This window comes from Rhagoletis zephyria, unplaced genomic scaffold (assembly GCF_001687245.7).
Source record: "Rhagoletis zephyria isolate East Lansing unplaced genomic scaffold, Rhagoletis_zephyria_1.1 Rzeph_scaffold_02559, whole genome shotgun sequence".
Taxonomy (NCBI): domain Eukaryota; kingdom Metazoa; phylum Arthropoda; class Insecta; order Diptera; family Tephritidae; genus Rhagoletis; species Rhagoletis zephyria.
The window spans coordinates 22,292-42,224 of NW_016159643.1; the positions used below are offsets into that span (position 1 = coordinate 22,292).

Consider the following 19,933-nt stretch of genomic DNA (forward strand, 5'->3'; position numbering starts at 1 on the left):
TTAATTTTTTCATGATAAAATGATCGGAACTTAAACCAAATATGTAAGTATGGGACTACCCTTGAGGTTCCACCTTTCTGGTAAAAGAAAGGATTTTCGAAAATATTTCTCCGAATTCACATTTTTATTTTTATCAATAAGACATATATTTTTTCTATTTATTTTTCAACATTTACATACGAGTGTGTACATATGTATGTATGTATGTACTGATGTGTATCGAGAAAAAAAAGTAAAATATTTTCATTTACTTTTTCAGCTCGTTGCTATAAATTCTATATAAAACAAACGTTTTTACATATGTATTTACTTTGCAAATATTTAAGCCTTAACATAACTTAGGTTCTTTCGAAAACTGTAAACTTTTGGTAGAAAGATGAAAAACATCGAAGTACGGCCGTTAGATATACATATATACAACATTTTCTTTGCCAAAAACTGCGATTTTCCTTCATTCAATTGTAATCCATAATCCGGTAGCCGTGTCATCTACATAATGCCATCCAATCTAAAAGAGATAAAAAAGATTTGTTTATTTTGCTTGAACACTTGAGCGGATTTGATTTCTTATGAAAATTTATCATTTTACACTTTAATTGCTTCCGCATTATTTTTACCCTTAAACTGTGGTTAATAAATAGTAGTAAACCGGTTTTTAGCTCTACGCTCATTCAATAATACATACATATTTACCGCAATCACAAAGCCAATATTCATAGTTGCCAACTTGGTGCTTTAAGCACTAGATTTAGTGCTTTTTGAAAATTAAAACCCCAAAAAAAATTAGTTAGTGCCTAGTGCCTTTTTTAGTGCTTTTTTTCTGAACTAAAATTACTTCGAGATAGTTAAAACCTGAAATAATTTGAAATATTTAAGGCTGTTGCAGCACTGAATTTACAAGAACCTACAAATTTAAATGGACTAAAATACAACAATGATTGATAAAAAGCTGAAGATGCAAACCCACCTTGTTAAATTCTATTCGCGTTGAAAATGCTAGTACGCAAGTAATTAAGTATTTCTTTTTTTATTTTCTAATTATTTGTACCAATTTTGTTTTTCTTTTACCACCTGAGTAAAACACATCTTTTCTTGGTGTTGAATCCAAATCTGGCCTCACAATTGCTCTACCACTAGAATTTTGAGATATCCTAACATCAAAGTGCCAAAAACACGGTTTTTAGCGATATTTGGGGTTATATAATGAAAACATCAAATTATTTGCTGATTTATAATTAGGGCATAATTTTCGTTTGATGCGATTCGATTTTTCTTTCTCGAGATATACCAGTTTTAATGATCAGTACTTCGGTATTACGTTATGAAAAAAGCATCCCTTGATTCAAAAAAATTTGGTGCTTTTAGTATCGAGCCCTAACTGCCAAAATAACGTAAGCGACTTTTTTTTCAAAATTTTCTTTTTGATGCAGAAATGCATCTAGATGCTCTAGGAATATTTCTGCATCAAAAAGAAAATTTTGAAAAAAATGTCGCTTACGTTATTTTGGCGGTTAGGGCTCGGTATGGTAAAACACTTTTTCTCCAAGTTTTTGGTGCTTTTTGAAAATCAAAAGATGGCAACACTGCCAATATTGGTATGTAGCATATGCACAAATACAGACGTACATACATAAGTACATATATATATATGTATATACAAGCTAACTTCAGTTCAAAATTACTTTAATAATTAAAAAAAAAGTGTGAATAAATTTATGTATTACACATAACTACATTAGTTGCGTACCCTAATTCGGAAGAAGTTGCAAGAATTTACAGGAATTTACCAGAAAGCGTTCCCGTACTCGGTTCTCTGGCAAAGTAGGGGAAAAATGGGAGAGTAAACTCGATCTCCCCTTTGTCAGAAGTCGCAAGATTTTACCCGAAGAATTTTCGCTGGTAAAATCTGGTAAAGTGTCAAACCATCAATTGTTCAAACGAATTGAGAGTTGAATAAGCAAAAACAAAAGTACATCTGCATTCTCACCTTATTAAATATATCGTAGCGAAGAAATAACAAGTTTTGTAAGTTTGTGTATTTGCGTATAATTTAGCACATCGCCAAATGATAAAACTGCTATGTAGACAAAAAATTGCGTCCAAGGTGTATTTGACAGTTCTACCAGTTTTTACCCGAAAAGCGTTGCCGCACTTTATGAGTTGTTTCTCTCCTCTCTCTCTCTCAGAGCAATTTTGCTTTTTGACAGTTTTACAGGTTTTATCCAGGAAATTTGAGGAACGAAGCTATTTGTTTACTTCGAAATCGCCTTATTACGTATTCCATGTGAACAAATATTCCCAAAAATTATAAAGCACAAAAAAAGCACCTTTGCTATTGTTTTGCCTGTTAAGTTATGAGAATGATTTATTCACATAGCATCAGCAATAAGGCTGATTGTTTTTGTGTTTAATTCTGAATATTCTCACGCAAAATTTATGATTACATTTTAAACCTTTGTGTCCGATTCTTTCAACGGCACATAATCCATTGAAATTGATATTTCAAAGAAAATAATCAAAACACTGTAAGTTCAATAACAAATTAGTATAATTTGAACGATGAGACCATAAATAGTCATTGCTTTTAACATTAATTTTTTCCGCTGCTACTACTCCATATATAAACTTTATTTAAGCGCTTTAAGTTAGTTTTTCCACTACGTATGTATTTAAGCGGTAAAGCAAGCACTGACTTTCTTGATGTTGAAATGTCGACTGAGTTTTCAAGTTAACAAGTTCAATGCGGCAATCATATTTCGGCATAGTTATGTGGATAAATAATGTGACCAACTTATTTTATTTTTAAAACAGTGCAATGCAGTACACAAAGAAATAGTATAAAAAGTAATTACATTCTTCAATTCATTTGGCACATTTGTTCTTGCGGCTCAAACAAAGTATTACCGTTATTTAATGCCTTGATTTGTATATAATAGGTGTGCTCCACAAGCTATGCACTTGTAGAAAAACTCGAGCAAAGTTCAAACTGTCAGCGTTTATCACATAAAATCTAAAACTTACTTGTGGAACGCGTATGTGTAACTCGAAGTGACTTCGAGTAGCTTGTGAAACAAACCTAATATTTCTGCAACTATATATAGTGCTCAATCTGGTCCTCAAGTCAGTCCTACACATTTTTAAACTACTAAATATACGTTCTACTGAAGCATTGGAAAAGGGCTATATTGGTAATGCAGATATAATTTTTTTTAATTGGGAAACTTATATGAACCTGAAGAATCTTTTAATTCAAAAACTTGTCCTATAATTTTCTGGATCTAATGAAGAATCAATATAAACATCCTTATGATCGAACAATGCGTGTTCTCTCCATTCGTTACCGAGATTTTGCAAGTTGAAAATAAGTTGAAAATATAACGATGGAATGAAAAAAATTATCGATAATATTTTGAATAATTAGCAGCAAATGCAGATGTGCTTAAGAGCGAAAAACACCACACTATCCCTTTCCTTAAAGCTATTTATTTTGCGCATGGAGGTGTTTGAAGGTTTGACAAGCCATGCGTGGGAAATGTAAACAAAAATCAAGAAATGCCGCCATGTTGAAGTTTGATTTTCAACGGAATTTTCACCGAATGAGGACGCAAGAGAGAAAAATTTAAGAAAACTAAACTCTTTTACATTTGTTGTCTGCAAAGATATCGAGAGAGAGTTCCTCAAAAATTCCTCAAAATAAAAATCCTCCAAAAAAAACTCAATTGCACCCGAAACGCCTCATTGAGGATTTACTCACAAAGTGGTTACACTGCTTTAACTACTGCGAACATACCGATATACTTGCCTTAACTACTACTTTTGTTGACGCATTATGGTCTGATTATGGCAACTTAACGTAAACTACGGTTCTCTTTAAAAAATTTTATTAAATGGGTGTTACCTATAATTGAACAGCCGAAACTTAACGTAACTTAATGCCACGTCGAAATCTGTTTCATTTTGATTCTCTAAGTTCTACGTTCCGTTAAGTTAAGTTAAGTTGCCATAATCAGGCTTTTAGGCTGACTCAGGGTAGCCAGCCCATTTTTCAGAATTCCCCGTTTTCGACAATGAAATTCGCCGATTTTGCCCGAAATTTCGTAAAATTCCCCACCCATCTCCAGATATCATTCAGATATCTCTTTATTTACAAAAAACATGTATCTATTTTGATATATTGCTGTTCTTTCTGCTTATTTTATTATTATGTATTTATAAATCAAACCAAACTTTTATAAAGTTAGTTAACAAATAAAGAATAAAAAAATTTTATATAATATTTACATACATACAGTGGTCGAACAAATTTTAGTCGCACCAAGTTTTGCCAAGTTTTCACAATTATGATTTTTTTTTTTTTTTTTTTTAATTTGAGTTACTTTTTTTATAAACATATAGTTCACTCTTTAACGAAACCCGTATAACTCCAAGTTTCAACCTTTGTGCAATATTAAAAAAAAATCAACAAACTTTCGTAAAAAGTTCGACCTTTTAATTATATTTTCCAGAAAGATGTTTATTATGCAGTTGCGACAAAGAAATTTCTAAAAACTCAACAGCATTTTTTAACCATTTGAAACTTTGTTGTACTAGAATTGAATGAACTGAAATTCCCCACAAAAAAAAGGTCCATTCCCCGACTCCCCACTCAAACTGAAATTCACACCAAATCGGAGAATTCCTCACGAGTTGGCTTCCCTGGGCTGACTGGTTGTGAAGCTCCGAATGCTACTTGAACCTCGTGAATCAGAAAGCAATGAGATCATGAATATCTTTTTCTCTCAGTACGCCGCGAACAGTGTTGCCAGATGGTTTATATAACTTCACCCTAAGATTATTTCATTTCCCCTAAGAAGCCCTAAATATACATAAGGGCATTTCAGGATCTTGTGCATATGCTGATACATTTGTAAATTCACAACAATAAAACGCACCCTTGCCATGGCAGCAAGCATAAAATTTGCAAATTAAATTCCAACTGCAAATCCAAGACCATTATCCTGAACAGTCCTATAGTTTGTGGGTGTCCAAGTTATATCTGGACTAGTAACTCGGCTATCTAGCATTGTTGGACGTTAATCAATAGGGGTATTCTCTGAGCCTTGCGAAGCTGTTGCACGGTGTATGGCTTGCCCGTTTTGCAAAGCTGCCCCACACGAAACCGGTTTTTGCCGTGCAATCTGTGCACCGTGCAAGGGCTTTGCAAGACTCCGAGAATACCCCGAATGAATTTTTCAGTCAACTGGTCAAAGAGTAACTTGGTTCATAGAACCAAAATTACGAATAGATCGAGCACGGAATCCTACTGGGCAGTAGTCAAGGAGCTCACAGACGATGGAGGCAATAAAAAATTTGGTAACATTTCAAAGCTTGTCCTTGAGCTGTTGAGTCTACCATTTTCGAATGCTGCAGTCGAATATGTATTCTCAACAGTCAATATTATCAAGGAAAAGCAACGTCTATTGCAATGGTCGACGCTTTTTTTCATGTCCGCTGCACTCTTGACGCTGAATGTGGCAAACGATTCAACTCTGAAACGGTCTGCGCTATGTTGATGGACGATGATATCATTGTGATGAACTCCTTATCTAGTGATGTATTTGAAAAGCTTGATTACTGAATGGGGATGAGGGAAGCAAAAGACATTCGATATCTACCTAGTCTTTTATCATGAACCAAATATACTTTTTTTGTACTTTTACCTTGCCACAATCAATTTATAATAAATATATTCATTACAAACTCGTGCATAGTACATGCAGCATTATTCTGTTCGAAGGTTCCATTTTTCTTTGATTACTCTTATAACAAAAATAAATAATAAATAAATGGGTTTGAAACCTACCTTTTTATTTAAAGAGGCATTTTTATTATAGCATTATTTTTTTATAATTTCATTAATTATTTTATTATTATGGATGCTGGCTATGTTTACGGCTCACTTATATTCGATGTTCTTTTTGTGATAACGAAAGTGCTGCCTCGTTTGTGCGAAAAATTTTTTTTAGGCCAGAGTACACTGAAAATCGGGACTTAATCGGTACAAGTAAGAAAAATCGGGACACTTATACGTCCCGACTTTTAAAAAATATTCAGCGGGACAATTTTCTCAATATCGCTATTGCCCGCCAAAATCGGTACGAATGGTCACCGTAATTATAACACATATTAATAGTGTTTTTGCTTTATGAATTTTTTATATTATTTTAAATATTTAATATTTAATTAATTAATAACTTGCAATATTCAAGGTGACCTTAAATATAAGTCAAATGAAATTTTAAATTAACTAATGGATAGCTTTCAAATAATAGATGCATTTGTTAAAATATTATGTTTGTTAATTGATCAGGATTCAGCTTTCAGCTGCATTTTTAAATCCTTTTTGAATTACTGACGTCATATCTATATTGATTGTTGTGTATAATATTTACTATCGCACAGTGTTATATGTATAATGAGTTAGACATTTATAAAAAAAAAAAATTATTTATTAAATAAAAACAAAGAAATATAGCCAATACTGGCCAAGAAAAGTAGTTTCTATTATTCATCGGTTCATATTACAAATCCCGAAAAGCCTAATATATATCAAATTTGGTAAAGATTGGCAAACTGATATGATTTTTAAAATTTTTATGAGGAACCATGCTTTTACTAAGGACCTATATTAAACAGATCCGAAAATTTAATTCATGTAAACATAAAAATTTAATGTGGTAAGAAGGCCATAGCTAATGTTGGAAAGGGTACAGTATGTTTATAGTTTTACATAGGTGAATACGAGTAAAGTTCCAAATAAGACAAACTTGCTTAAATGCTTCTTAGTATTCATAAATATATATTTTTTCTTTATTTTTTTTTAATTGTCTTGGTTTTCTGCTGGTGTACAGTGAATACTTTTTAAATGAATTGCGTTTTGGTGATGCAGGTTTCCACATCAACACTAATTAAATCTAAATCGGTAACGGCTTTTTCTGCCGCATTATTTGTACATGCATCTGATTGCGTAAATACGGCTGAGACGCGCTTATTAGCTCCTTTGATAGTTTTTATGGATCGACGAGCATTTTTTAAATATAGCGTGGCTTTGATTGATAATTTGGCATAACAAGAATTCTTCAATACAATATTTTTGTAATTTTGGCACTTCTGGTAAAGCTTTAGGACGTCATAGCCATCAAACACCAATTGTTGTGTGGCTGAGTTAACGTCATTTAGTATCTCTACTGATGTTTTAGCAGCAATAATTCCACACACATTTAGTTCGTCATGAAAGGTATCCACAACCAACTCCACTTCTTGATCTTTGGCTGCTACACAGTTGTCGTTTTCCTGACGACGATCCTCAATCTTGATCACAGCGCTATCGACTTGCTGAAGAGGCTCCACTACGATTACCTTATATTGAACTTGTAAAGCCTCTGCAGTTCGGAGCGCTTCGTCTTGTGCTTCCTTTATTATATTGTTAACGGTTCCCTCATAATTAATGATCGGCAATGGAACATCAGCTGCACTTGCCTAAAAACAAATATGTATATACTTAGTTAGCTACATTCTTTCATCTCTTCAACTAAATCAATTTATTAAACATTACTATAGCTACAAGAAACAAAACAGAAGCTGTTATGATGAGCCCCTTCATTTTCTATGTTTGGTAAGACTTAAAGAACTGATTGGATTCATTATTGTCGTGGCTCCTTTTTATACAAAAAAACAATATACCGAACGACTTATATTCTTTAGATTAGAAAATGCATACATATGTGTAATTAAACCGCCGCAATAAATCATGATAATAGTAGATAATAAATTATTTGTTACTTTTCGCTTAACCTTTTATTGAAAGTAATGAGTTATAATTCAAATTTTTTTTCATTTTTGATATTAAAATGTTTGCATTTCATAACCACAAGTATTGTTATTTTAGCAGATTGTTCTTTGTTAGTATAGTTAAAAGATAGAACCAACTACCAATCCCAATTAAATGTAATACACCTTTCTTAATTCGTCTTTGCTTTTGCTTCTCCCTTCTTCTAAAATATTGTTTGGCGTTGTTTATTGTATCTTTACCAATATATGATATCATTGATATTGCTGTTATTATGTACTATTTTTGTTTTCAATCTTATTCTTCTCTTTTAAAATTACAACCATTTGTCGGTTGTATTTTTATAAGCTTAACTATGTCCATGTCCATAGATCTTTCCTCTCTCGAAATCCCTCAATGCCTTCTCATCTTTGTTTGACATCGTTTATGTTTGGGCGCTCTATGAAAGGATAAGCATGATGTGAGGCTTGCAGAGCGTGATATTTGTTCGTCAAGAGAGGGCTCTGCTTTTCAATTGCCTACTGAGCACAACCGTTTAAATTTAATTACAGCTTAAGCTAATTTGTAATTTACCTGGGTAATTTACCAGCAAAATATCCGGAAACGTATCCGAAAATGGAAACAATTTCGTATAAAAACCTGATGTTTCATCCGTTTTCCGATTCCGTTTTCGGACGTTTTTTAGACCAATTCTCCCACTTAAGTGTTCAGCCGAAACGTATGTGCAGAAAACTATTCCTGAAAATTGTCTGATTCAATTTTTCGTTGAAAACAATTTCATTGTGAACTTCACAGAAACTTTTTCATAGTTACTGGAAGCCAAAAAAAAAAAACAATTTAAGATTCAGCAATTATTTCAATTTAAATAAATAATTTCAATGTGTTGCTTCTGACGGAATTCGAACCTGGGACCTCCTTAAAGCTAACAAATAGTAGCACACTTCTCTACACACGCAGCTACTGGTGAATACGTATAGTACATGTTTTCAAATGCTCAGGTTGAACAAATATTTTAAAATTATTGTTTTGAAATAAGATGAAGACATTTTTCGGATACGAAAAATTAACAAATATGGAAATCGTTTTCTGAACGTTTCCGAATACGAAAAATGTACGAAAACTGCACTTTCGGCAAAAAGTACGTTTCTCTGCTGGCTGGATAGTTTTTAAATCGCACACAGACCATTTCAAAAATGGTTATTTGTAGCTTAATGAGTTATTCCAAAGGGTTTGTGGTAAATTTAAAATGTATAAAACTGTATGTACCTTATTTTATCATAGTCCATAATGCCACGTGGCACAGTGGTCTGAATGGGGAATTTAGCGAGATAATATATAGGGCCACTGATTACAAATCTTCAGTCAGGCTTCAAAAATCCAATATGGCGGAAAAATTTGTTTAAATTTATTGAATTCGTTCGAAACTTGTTACTCGGGTTGCTAATTATGAATACTAAGAAATTATAGTTGGTCCTTGTACCGAATCGAAGACTTTCATATTTAGTATTTCCCGCTAGATTCTCCAATCAGACCACTGTGCGTGGCAGTACATTTTTTCTGTAGCTCTTGTTGTTTACGAAATGGGGGCAAAAAATGAATATTTCATGAAAAAAATTGGTACAGTGACTCGTACTACCTCGCTGGTGGGAGTTAGGGTTACGCCGCAATGGACAGTTTTGTAGAGCACTCAACTCTGAAGAAACCCTATCATTGACCAAGATTATAACATAAAATACCATTGAGCTGCAGAATATTGAAGAAGGAAATATTTAAGTTTACGTGTATGTATTTTAAATGGGAAATCTGCACGCCTTGGTCAAGCACTTAATATTAATGTTAAGGGCTCAAATTTTCTGGCAATTTTTTTTAGGGAAAATTTTGAGGTGGGAGTGAAAAAAAAATTTGTCGCAAACAACCTTTCAGCTGATTAAGTGCATTTATTGCCACTTGGCACAAAATTAAAAAACTCATTTATCATCCCTGCTTTGGGGTGCTTCGTCAAAACGTTTTTTTTTGTCTTTGAATCTGGGTTTCCGTTCGGGATCTAAGGAAAAACCATGCAAATTTGTGCTATTTTTATTCATTAATAATCCAAAAACAGCAGTGAAAATAAATCTATCTAGATAATCTATTCAAAATTGGTCATAACGAAGATTATAATAATAATAATAACATTGGCGCTTACACATACATACATACATATGTTAGCGTTCGGCCGATCTTCTCCTCCGATTTGTGGCGTAGGGGATGGACCTACAGATTTACACCGACTCTGAACGGCGATTGTATTTTTATGAGAAGCTGTTTTTTCTTTTGATGTTGGGTTGAACCGGTGTTGAACCCAGGCCCTGCGGAATCGTAGCGCGCACTGCTAACCACTACACCACAGCGAACATTAGCTTTATAAAAAAGTGGTTCAGTTAATTAGTATAAAAAAACGGTTAATCCGGTTCAAAACCCGTAGACGCCCTGGTATGTACATCATATTTGAGATCAAGATTTGTTTGCTTTCTCCTAGAGAAACTTCAATTACATAAATATTATTAAAAGCGCACTACATTGGAAAACTATTCCCACTGTGCGAAGCAAGCACAAATATTTTAAGAATTTAATAACCACTTTAGATTATCCAATCCGCGCAATTTATGGTCCCACTTGTTACTAAATATTCTGGACAGAAATTGTGCATTAATCTAAATTTATATTTACTTATCAGACGATTGATTCTTTTATAACCTATTTAAGTACAACACATAACTACATACAACATACATACAAGTACACAAGTAATTGGTAAAGAATTCGACCCTTCAGTTCGTAAAAGCACTGAAAATGCTAATTGGACATTTTACACGAGTTATTCAGATTCTTGCAAAACGACTATTAGGCTACGCATAAACTGTTAAAAAGCGCAATAAACTTTAGAGAAACTACGAATAACCTTGACAAACTTGTTAGCCATTCTACCATTCATTCTGAGCACAAGTAGGCACCACAATTACCAAACTGCGAAAATAACAGATTTTAGACAGATTTTCAAGTATTTTTCTTTTACGCAAAGGTAAACATATACATACATAAATACTTGTAGACGATTGCATTGAACTTAATAGCTTTGTTACAATTACTTCACTAAATTCATTCTATTTATGAAAATCCATGCACACATACATATGTATGTATGTATCTATATACATATACGAATATAAAAATAACATGCATATAAATTTAAGTAATATAGTAGGCATGTATGGACGTATGTGTTAAGTAAATTAATAAAGGCAAAATAGTAGGTACTAAATGCGTAAGATTTTAGGAACGTTATGTATGTATATGTATGTACATATGGACGCACACTAAGCCGAATCACTATATATGACAAAAAAAAAACCGTTGTGCGTGTGGCAATTTTATTTTAACACTTATAATAGATTTGTCCCACACGAGCCCGCGGGATCTCGCGGGTGCCGAAAACAGCCCGGAAAGCTTTCCTTACGCTAGAAAAATGGGTAATAGAGAGCGGATACGTTCCACTTTTGGATCGTAAATGTCTTCTTCTTCTTGCCCGAAACAGCCCGGACTTTTTTCCGGGCACAAAAGCTTGAACTTTTGCTGATTTTATTTTTTATTGCACAAAGTTTGATATATTTATATTTAGACGATTTTTGCTAAAGAATAAGCTGCTCTTAAAAAAAATACTAAAATTAAATAACAAAAAAAAATTGTTGTGGTGCGCTTATAATTTCGACACGGGGTGTATAACGATGGTACACTACTTTACATCTGATGGTTTGCGCACTACTGTAAATTTGTATAGCTTATGTAAATGGTTTTTATTAATTTTCGATTTTAATCGAAACGACCGATTAATCGGTTAATTTCTTACGATTAATTGCAATTATTAATCGAATGCTTTTGATTAATCAATTAACCGATTAATCGATTATTAAATTTATTTTGCCACCACTACTCAGAGCGCAAAAAATTTTTTATGAAAGTACGAAAAAAACGGATTCCCAAAGTTGCCCTTGTTTAAACTGCAGCGAGTAGCAGCTGGAATAGAATTCCATAAACTCGTGGCGTTGACAAAAAATAGTCTTGCAGAGTTAAGATAAATTATATCTAGTTACAATTAAGTCACTTATACGTGCAGATTTTAGAAAGGTTAGCTATTATACAGATAGCTAAGTAGCTTATCCGACATTAAACGGAATAGAAAAATACAATTCATTGCTTTCAAGTGCTCAGATATCTCAAAGCCCAATACGCGAGATCTCCTACTAGAAATGTGATCAAATTTAGCCAAACCAAATACATAACGTGTTACGTGATTGAAATCGGAGGGGAAGCTCGGCCAAACACTAGCATATTGTGTAAGCGCCAATCTGTTATTATTATTATAAATCAAATAGGTTTTTAAGACCGATACCATTTAGGGGTCCTGAGCGATACCTCTTCCTCGACACAGAGATTTTAAAAATCTAACGTCAAATAAGAAACTTACAGCAAACAACGCGATTTTACAGTTTTTAGCGGGTCACTTAAAAAGTTTGTTCTTTCGACCGAACTGCAAAGGCTCAGTTAGTCTAGGCTTAGTTTACCTATTGGGCAACGCAATATATTTTTGTTCACTAATTTTTTGATGTGGCTTAGGCGGCAATGTGGCAATCGGCCGAAAAGGAAAATACAACAAAAAAAGGCTTTCGCTTCTGGCTGAGTTGACGATTGCTTCCGCAAGTTAAGTCAAGTCTCGACTAACTGAGCCTTAAGTAAGTTAGTACTCCAATTATGCGAAATTGCTTCCTCCGTTGTTAGTTTAGTATGAGGAAAGGAGGATGAAGTATGAAGTTTAAGCTGAAAATGAAAACTTATACCCTATTTACGCGTTAGCATCAGTGAATATAGCAGGTCATGAAAAAAATAGGTGACGTCCAATAATGTCAACGGAATTAATGTCAATTGCGCATAAATTCACTTTTGTAAAAGTGTTCTTACACGATATGTATGTATTTGCATGTGTGCATGTAACCATTTACACGATCCAGAAAATAAAGGTCGCGCCATTCGCGGACCGCTAACCCTCTCTTCGTCGATTTGACAGCATCCACCCCATCGCTGACGTCATAATATACTTTTGTTTACATTCACTGTTGCCAACTTTATGCTTTTCGCACCAAATTTAGTGGGTATTCAAAACGCAAACATTTTTAAGTTTTGTGCTTGGTGCGTTTTTGGTGCTTTTGTTTTTAGTTTGAAGACTTCAAATTAGAAAATCGTAAAAAAATGGAAGCAAAATTTATAGCAATCGTAAGTTTGCTAAGCAATTTTACAAAAATTTAAGCAAAATCATGGCACAGTGACAATCATGCCAGAAGAAATCGACCGTTGTGCGAGAAACATTGATTTTTATTAATTTGAATCGGCATCCTTACAATAAACTTATGTATTCATATAAAGTCCATAAAATACACCAATAAAAATTTGGTGCTTTTTCAAATTCAAAACTTGGCAATACTGCCTTTTGTTCGATGCTTCTTCTTTTTCTTGTCGAGTTCGTCTTGCTCTCTCATTCTGGTATATTTTGACGTCACGGCCAGTTGCTCTCAGCTCGATTGGCGCAGTCTTACATACATATCGAAATGGACATACATATCGTGTAAAGACAAATTAGATTTGCTTCTGTACAAAGCAGATGCACCTATGTAAATACGAAATAGAAATGTTTCTATGTTCAGTTGGTATACAGACAGAATCATCTGTTTTGGTTTATTTGCTTTTCAAAGAACGTAATTTTAAATAGTTAAATAAAGACTGTCAATTTGACAGGCATATGCAATTATATACAAAGGTATCGAAAAAGTCACATTAACAGATGCAAATAGATATCGTGAAAGAAGACTTTAAGGGAATTAATGTCAATGACCATGGGCAATAAATGAAAATTTTACACCCCCAGCAGTAACTTGCCAGCAACTCTCCAGTAACTTTATTTCTAAGAATTCGCTCTCATAGAAAAAAATTTGCAAAAAAGTACGTGAACGCTTTTCCAGTAATAATTTGCAAGTTTCATCAACAGCTGATAAATTGGTTGTTTATTCGCAGCAATTATTATTTGTTTAAATTCCATCCAGCAACGTGCGATCAGCTCTTTTTCGTACTGGCAATTTCTTACAAGTAAAAATTTATCCAGTGAAATCCAGTAAAAACTTGCAACTTCAACTGTAATTTTTCGCTCTATCAATTTCCCGTACTTTGCAAATTTTTTGCGTACGAAAACGCCAAAACATGAAAAGAATTGTATCTTCATTACAACCTACAAAATTCAGTGCTGCCATAATTTGAGATTTAATACAAAAGACTTAAAGCACGAACTTTGTCTAAAATTAACTAAGGGTAGAAAGAAGGCTTTCTTGAATCAAAAATACACAAAATATATTCGGATTCAGTTTAATCTGTGTGCAGTTTTCGCATTTTTAAATCAATTCACACAAAAGGAGTTACAAACAATTGTAGGATGATATACATATGTACGCATATATGCAAAATGGATTCCAAGTCACAAGTTGTGCGTGAGTTTTAAGTATTTTAAATTGCTATTTTGGTGAAGCATTAATACCTACTCTCACTTATGTTGTGCACAGAGAAAAATATGGGTACTAAAATTATTATTATTATTATTGTTAGTTGTGTGAAAGATGTTACAAAACGAGATGAAGGGACGTACCCTAATTCTCGTACAAATTACAAATCAAGAACTTTTCTATACAAAATTTACGGCTTTTTCTAGGCTACGAACAGAACCACGAAATGAAAATAGACTCAAGCATTTTACTAGTAAAACTGCTTACATTTTTTTTTATGGAAAACCTTAAATAAGTGTATTAATATTTTTTTTTAATTTCACATTGGTGTGTATTACAAACCATTTAAATAACAGAAGTACTTTCTGGCTTCACTTCCTTATGAAAAGGTCTTTGAAATATAAAGCAAAGTTTTATTAAATATTTCACCAATGTTTATTATTAGGTATTTGAATTTAATTTCAATAACAAAGCCTTTTGTTTTTAGCCGACTTCAAAAAAAGGAGACGTTTATCAATTCGTCGGATTTTTTTTTTTATAAATGTTACCGTATAACTACGGTGACGACCATCCGGCCTGTATTTTACGGGACAGCCCTCTTTTTGCGTCAATTGTCCCGGTAATTTATTTATTTCATACGGGACGCTAAATATTCTGTATCTCTTTTAGTGTCCCGTATTTGTCCCGTATTCGGTATTTTGCGCCTTAACAGCTCATAAAACTGACATCTCTTTGAACCAGTTTTTTTTTTTTTATCTGGACGCTTTTGATTCGAATCGAGGAGCATATATAAACGTGGTTTCTGAAATTATAATTTCGCCTAGAAAAAATGGGTATATGTGAGTATGAATCGAAATTAGTTAAAGATTATTGTTAAAATTTATAAAAGAAATTTTACAAGTATTTAGCTTTTCAAAGGTTTTTTTCAACCCATTTCACTTTGAATATTCTGTATGCAGCAAGGCATTTTGAACAAGTGGCAGCAGCAGAGCAGCTGATTCGACAAAAGTCGTTTTTAAATGGTCATTTTTGTTTTACATTTTACTCAAAAATTGCACACTTTATTGTCGTATATGGATTTCAAACCAACAACAACAAAATACACACAGCTTGCTGTTGGGCACTATTACCTGTCCAATGTGTCGTGGTGTGGTAATTTGCAGATTTTGTGAAGAGAGGCGATACTACGTCAAAAAAAAATGTTTGCTGACTGTATGAGAGATTGTGTCTTCAACATGAGAAACTCCAAATAAGAAGGCTACCATGAGAATGTTGCAACAGTAAAGAAGTTCTCAAAGATGGAAAGGAAGTGGAGCTGAAAATAATCCGTTGAAAAAAGTTTTAAAATCCTCCAGCTTATGTGAAGAACATTTGGCAACGTTATTTTTTGTCCCGTACTCGGCTACCATAAATATGATCACCGTACGCATAGCATTGCACCACGTCAGGCGATTTCTTAACTCTTTTGTTAAAGGAAAGCTGGTCCCATTCTAATTTCCCAGCAAAAAATCGGTAATCGCTTTTAGTGGTAACGTGTTCTAGAAGGCATAGCGTTATAATGCCTTCGAATTTTTCCGCTTCTTTTAGGCATTGCCGGTAATGCAAAGTAGAATGTCCAACAATATTTTATTTGTTTCGCTTCTTTGTTTGATTTCGGGGAATGCAAAGTAGAATGTCCTATAATATTTCTTTTTTAATTCGTTTCTTTGCTTCATTTCCGGAAATGCAAAGTAGAATGTCCTACAATATTTTATTTGTCTCGCTTCTTTGCTTAATTTCCGGGAATGCAAAGTAGAATGTCCTACAATATTTTTTTTATTTCGCTTCTTTGCTTCATTTCGGAGAATGCAAAGTAGAATGCTGCATCGTAGTCAGCTGAAAAATAGAATGAATATCCAAAAATTCTTTTTCTACCGTTACTTTCTGTGGAAATTTGTCTCGCATAAAAATCATGTTTTGCTTTGTTCAATTTGCAGCGAAGTTGAAGTCAGTCAATGAAGTGAAGTACAAGAGTGAGGAAGTACAATTTTAAGCTTAGTTAAATATGCATGTATGTACATACCGATTTTTAAGAAAATCTAAATACCTAAATAAATACATATGTATGTATAAAAGCTGATTTATAAAAATTTTAATTAATTTTAATCTTTTAAGACATTTTCTGATTTCAATTTAATATAAATAAGTATGTACTTATCTAGGCATTCTACATTAGTTTCTCTGTAAGGCATTCTTTGTTCGCTTCTCTGGATTCTGTTTATCCATGCGTTCTCCCTTCGTTTGAAGGTAATGCTGCGGGTAAGGGCTTACCTCCAATGACATGCCCATGTTAAAATAAGGCCTTCTTGAAGCGAAAGGGTAAGCGATTCCCATCGCCTAGCTCGTTTCCACTTTCGTTTCTATGGTAATCGTGTTTTTTGCTGGGTTGGCTCAGATCCGATCATTGGATCATTGAGAAATTAACGGTACACTTTAACTTTTTGAATAAGAATTAAAGTTGGTTTTGTTTTTTGCTTAAAAATTATTTGTTATATTTGTAAAAACTTTAACCGCTGTTCAGAGATAATACTTGTGCTTTTACTGGTACAAGTTTTTCTAAGTAGTTCGAACCACTGAACTGCAGCCCTGGTTTATATGATTTACGTGGCATTCACGCATTATACCCAGAATGCCCAGAATACAATTTCTCTATTTTCTATATTTCATTCTTCTATCTATATCCCTTCGTGCAGAACTTATTCATAGGATAACCTAATAATAATATTTAATAATTTTAGCATCCATATTTTTCTCTGTGCACAACATAAGTGAGAGTAGGTATTCATGCTTCACCAAAACAGCAATTTAAAAAACTTAAAACTCACGCACATTTACCATATCGAGCCCTAACCGCCAAAATAACATAAGCGAAATTTTTTTCGAAATGTTATTTTTGATGCAGAAATGCATCTAGATGCTCTAGGAATACTTCTGCATCAAAAATAAAATTTTGAAAAAAATGTCGCTTACGTTATTTTGGCGGTTAGGGCTCGATATTTGTGCATGTAATTTATTTATATTAAAATGTTGCATATACATATATACATATTTATATGTATGTACATATACACATATACAACTTTTCACTAGTTAAATTTCTTTCAAAGCTTTCTTTGTCATGGTGAATTTTCTTCAAAGCCAAATATTACTTTATATACATATATGTGTATGTATGTATATATGTACATTTGTGCTTATACAACAAAAGAATATGATAAACTAATACAAACGATGTACCGTTTTTAATATATGGTTTTAGACTTTTCTCTTTTAAAAAGTGCGCTCAAATAAAAAATTGGTATATATATATATGTACTTATGTATGCACATATGGAGTCGCAATACTTGTGTAAGTTTGTTTGTTTATACAACATATGCATCCAATCTTTCAGTGATTCCCACTCACCGTGGCGTACTTGTGCTTTCTTCTTTCTCTTCATCAGCTGTTAAAATACCTTAATTTACGTCAACTGCAATTTAGTTATGTTTAGTTGTTTGTCCTCTGACGGAGCATCAAGTTGATGATAGACTTGGATAATGGGCTGAAGTGACACCAAAAAATTTTAAGTTTTAAGTGAAAATTTTTTCTCGAATTCAGTTTTTTGACTTCTACGAATATCCAAAAGTATTTTAAACTAATGATTTGATTTGTGTGGTTCGTGTGTACATATGTACTTTGTTAGTGGCTCGATAAATTATTAAACAAATCGCAAACAGGGGTGGTGAAGAATGTAAGTAAATCTGTGCAATAACCATTTTTTTTTTCTTACTCTACACAATAAGCGTATGCATAAACATTAAGTTGGGAGCACACGATTTGTACATTTTGTCAGTCAGAGAGTGGTATTGTTTAGAAGTTTTTATCGAGAATGAGTTCAGCTCAATAAAGAATTTCCAAACAACCCCTACTACTACGTAACTGTCAAAATTTAGCGAATTTAAACTAAAATATATGTAAACATATATGTGTGCATGTTTATACATGCATACCGGGATGTACCCAGAAATGAGCTATGGGGGTTCTACCCAGTCGTTTCAATATAAAAAAAAAACAAGCAGAACCATAAAGATATGGAAATTATGTCAGCGTTCAATAAGGGAATAAATACATTTATGCGAAAGTAATCTTGTACATAGTGTGTATCACTACCAGTGTTGCCACGACGGCATGAAAAAATTTATCGTAAAAGAAACAAGAAATGGATCAAATGTGTCATAAGTTTTTTATTTAAATATCAAAGTATCAAGTTAGAAAAAACCTTAAAAAAATGCTATTTGGTTCCATAGCTTTGCTTCTTATTATTGTCAATAACCGAAAAATCATGTAATTCGCATTCACATACATATGTATGTATGTACATACATGAAGAAAAATATTTTACACAATGTGACAATCTATTGAAGACTATATTTTTGTTTTTAATCTTGTATAGAGACAAATATATATGTATGTATAGATTTAATAGAAACTGTAATTCAAACATATGTACATACATACATACTTAAAACTGTTAGCTGTCAATCATTTATGTTAATTATCAAATTACAGGAGTTGAAAAATCATCACTGTACTGATAAAATCAGTACGTCTGGCCCTTTAATTTGGTACCTCACTTTCGAACGGACGGTGCGGATCTGAGGGTATTGAGGCACAAAAAATGCCTTCGCCACGTTAAACTCGTTGGAAATTATGTCAAAAATCTGAGATTGCTTTCTTTGTCGACTTTATTTTTACTATGAAAATGCCCCGTCATATTCTCCACAGTTTGTAATGAAATTATATTTCTCTTTTCATATTGGATCAATTTTAAATCTGAAAATATACGCTCTGCACCTGCAGAGCTAAGTATTTATGAGGCAAGTAAAGTAAATTAAAAATGAAAGAGTCAGCTCTTTATACATTGGTCATTTAAAGCATTTTTCTTTAAGCTTATTTGACCCGAAAACGTTTCAATATTTTCGATCACAATTTAAAAGCTAATAAAATATTTAAATATTTTCTCTTTAAAAATTTTTACCTCGCGAAAAAATGAGCTATCTTCCAAAAATTTGCAGAAACACGTATCACTTTTGAAGTATATGGATCAAAACGGCAACACTGGACGTGAGTTACACAAAATGTTTCTACTTCTGTAAATAGTTTGTTAACAACATAGCATTTGAAGCTTCATTTCCAATTCTTGTTTGACGGCAACATACAAAATCAAAGCAGCGCTGAAATCAACATATTTTTCTTGTAGTTTTTTATCTTGCTGACATGTGAAAACAATTTTTCTAAACCTTTGTATTAAAGGAATGAATCGTCTGGGAAATCCCCTTGACTTATTTTCCATTAAACATATGCAGCAAAAAATGAAACGGGTACTAGCTCAGTATAAGCCGTTTTATAAAAAAATATTCAAAGCATTTAAAAACTTTTAAATGACGAATCATATCGAACCCTAACCGCCAAAATAACGTAAGCGTAATTTTTTTCTAAATGTTA

The 19,933-nt window shown here is 33.0% G+C and overlaps 1 protein-coding gene and 1 long non-coding RNA gene across 4 annotated transcripts; both read right to left on the reverse strand.

Moving 5' to 3' along the window:
* Positions 1 to 61: 61 nt before the first annotated feature.
* Positions 62 to 2,702, reverse strand: LOC108367146 (uncharacterized). Of its 3 annotated transcripts, none has more exons than XR_001848209.1 (3): positions 2,445 to 2,702; positions 1,988 to 2,267; positions 62 to 508 (listed from the first exon to the last, which is right to left on the reverse strand). It is a non-coding gene; the product is annotated as an uncharacterized LOC108367146 (long non-coding RNA). The 3 variants fall into 3 exon arrangements; XR_001848211.1 differs by having other exon boundaries at positions 63 to 508; positions 1,988 to 2,244; XR_001848210.1 differs by having other exon boundaries at positions 63 to 508; positions 1,988 to 2,255.
* Positions 2,703 to 6,815: 4,113 nt separating this feature from the next.
* LOC108367143 (uncharacterized) lies at positions 6,816 to 7,677 on the reverse strand. The gene is made up of 2 exons (XM_017621731.1): positions 7,595 to 7,677; positions 6,816 to 7,518 (listed from the first exon to the last, which is right to left on the reverse strand). Exons 1-2 carry the CDS (start codon positions 7,640 to 7,642, stop codon positions 6,901 to 6,903), a joined length of 666 nt encoding a protein of 221 aa, XP_017477220.1. The 5' UTR covers positions 7,643 to 7,677; the 3' UTR covers positions 6,816 to 6,900.
* Positions 7,678 to 19,933: the final 12,256 nt, after the last annotated feature.

What these genes read in the sequence shown, in the direction of transcription:
- LOC108367143 (XM_017621731.1), bottom strand. Translation starts at nt 7,642, where the DNA reads ATGAAGGGGCTCATCATAACAGCTTCTGTTTTGTTTCTTGTAGCTATA. An exon ending in TTTTGTTTCTTGTAGCTATA is followed by an intron (nt 7,519 to 7,594) that starts GTAATGTTTAAT and finishes ATTTGTTTTTAG; the next exon opens with GCAAGTGCAGCTGATGTTCC.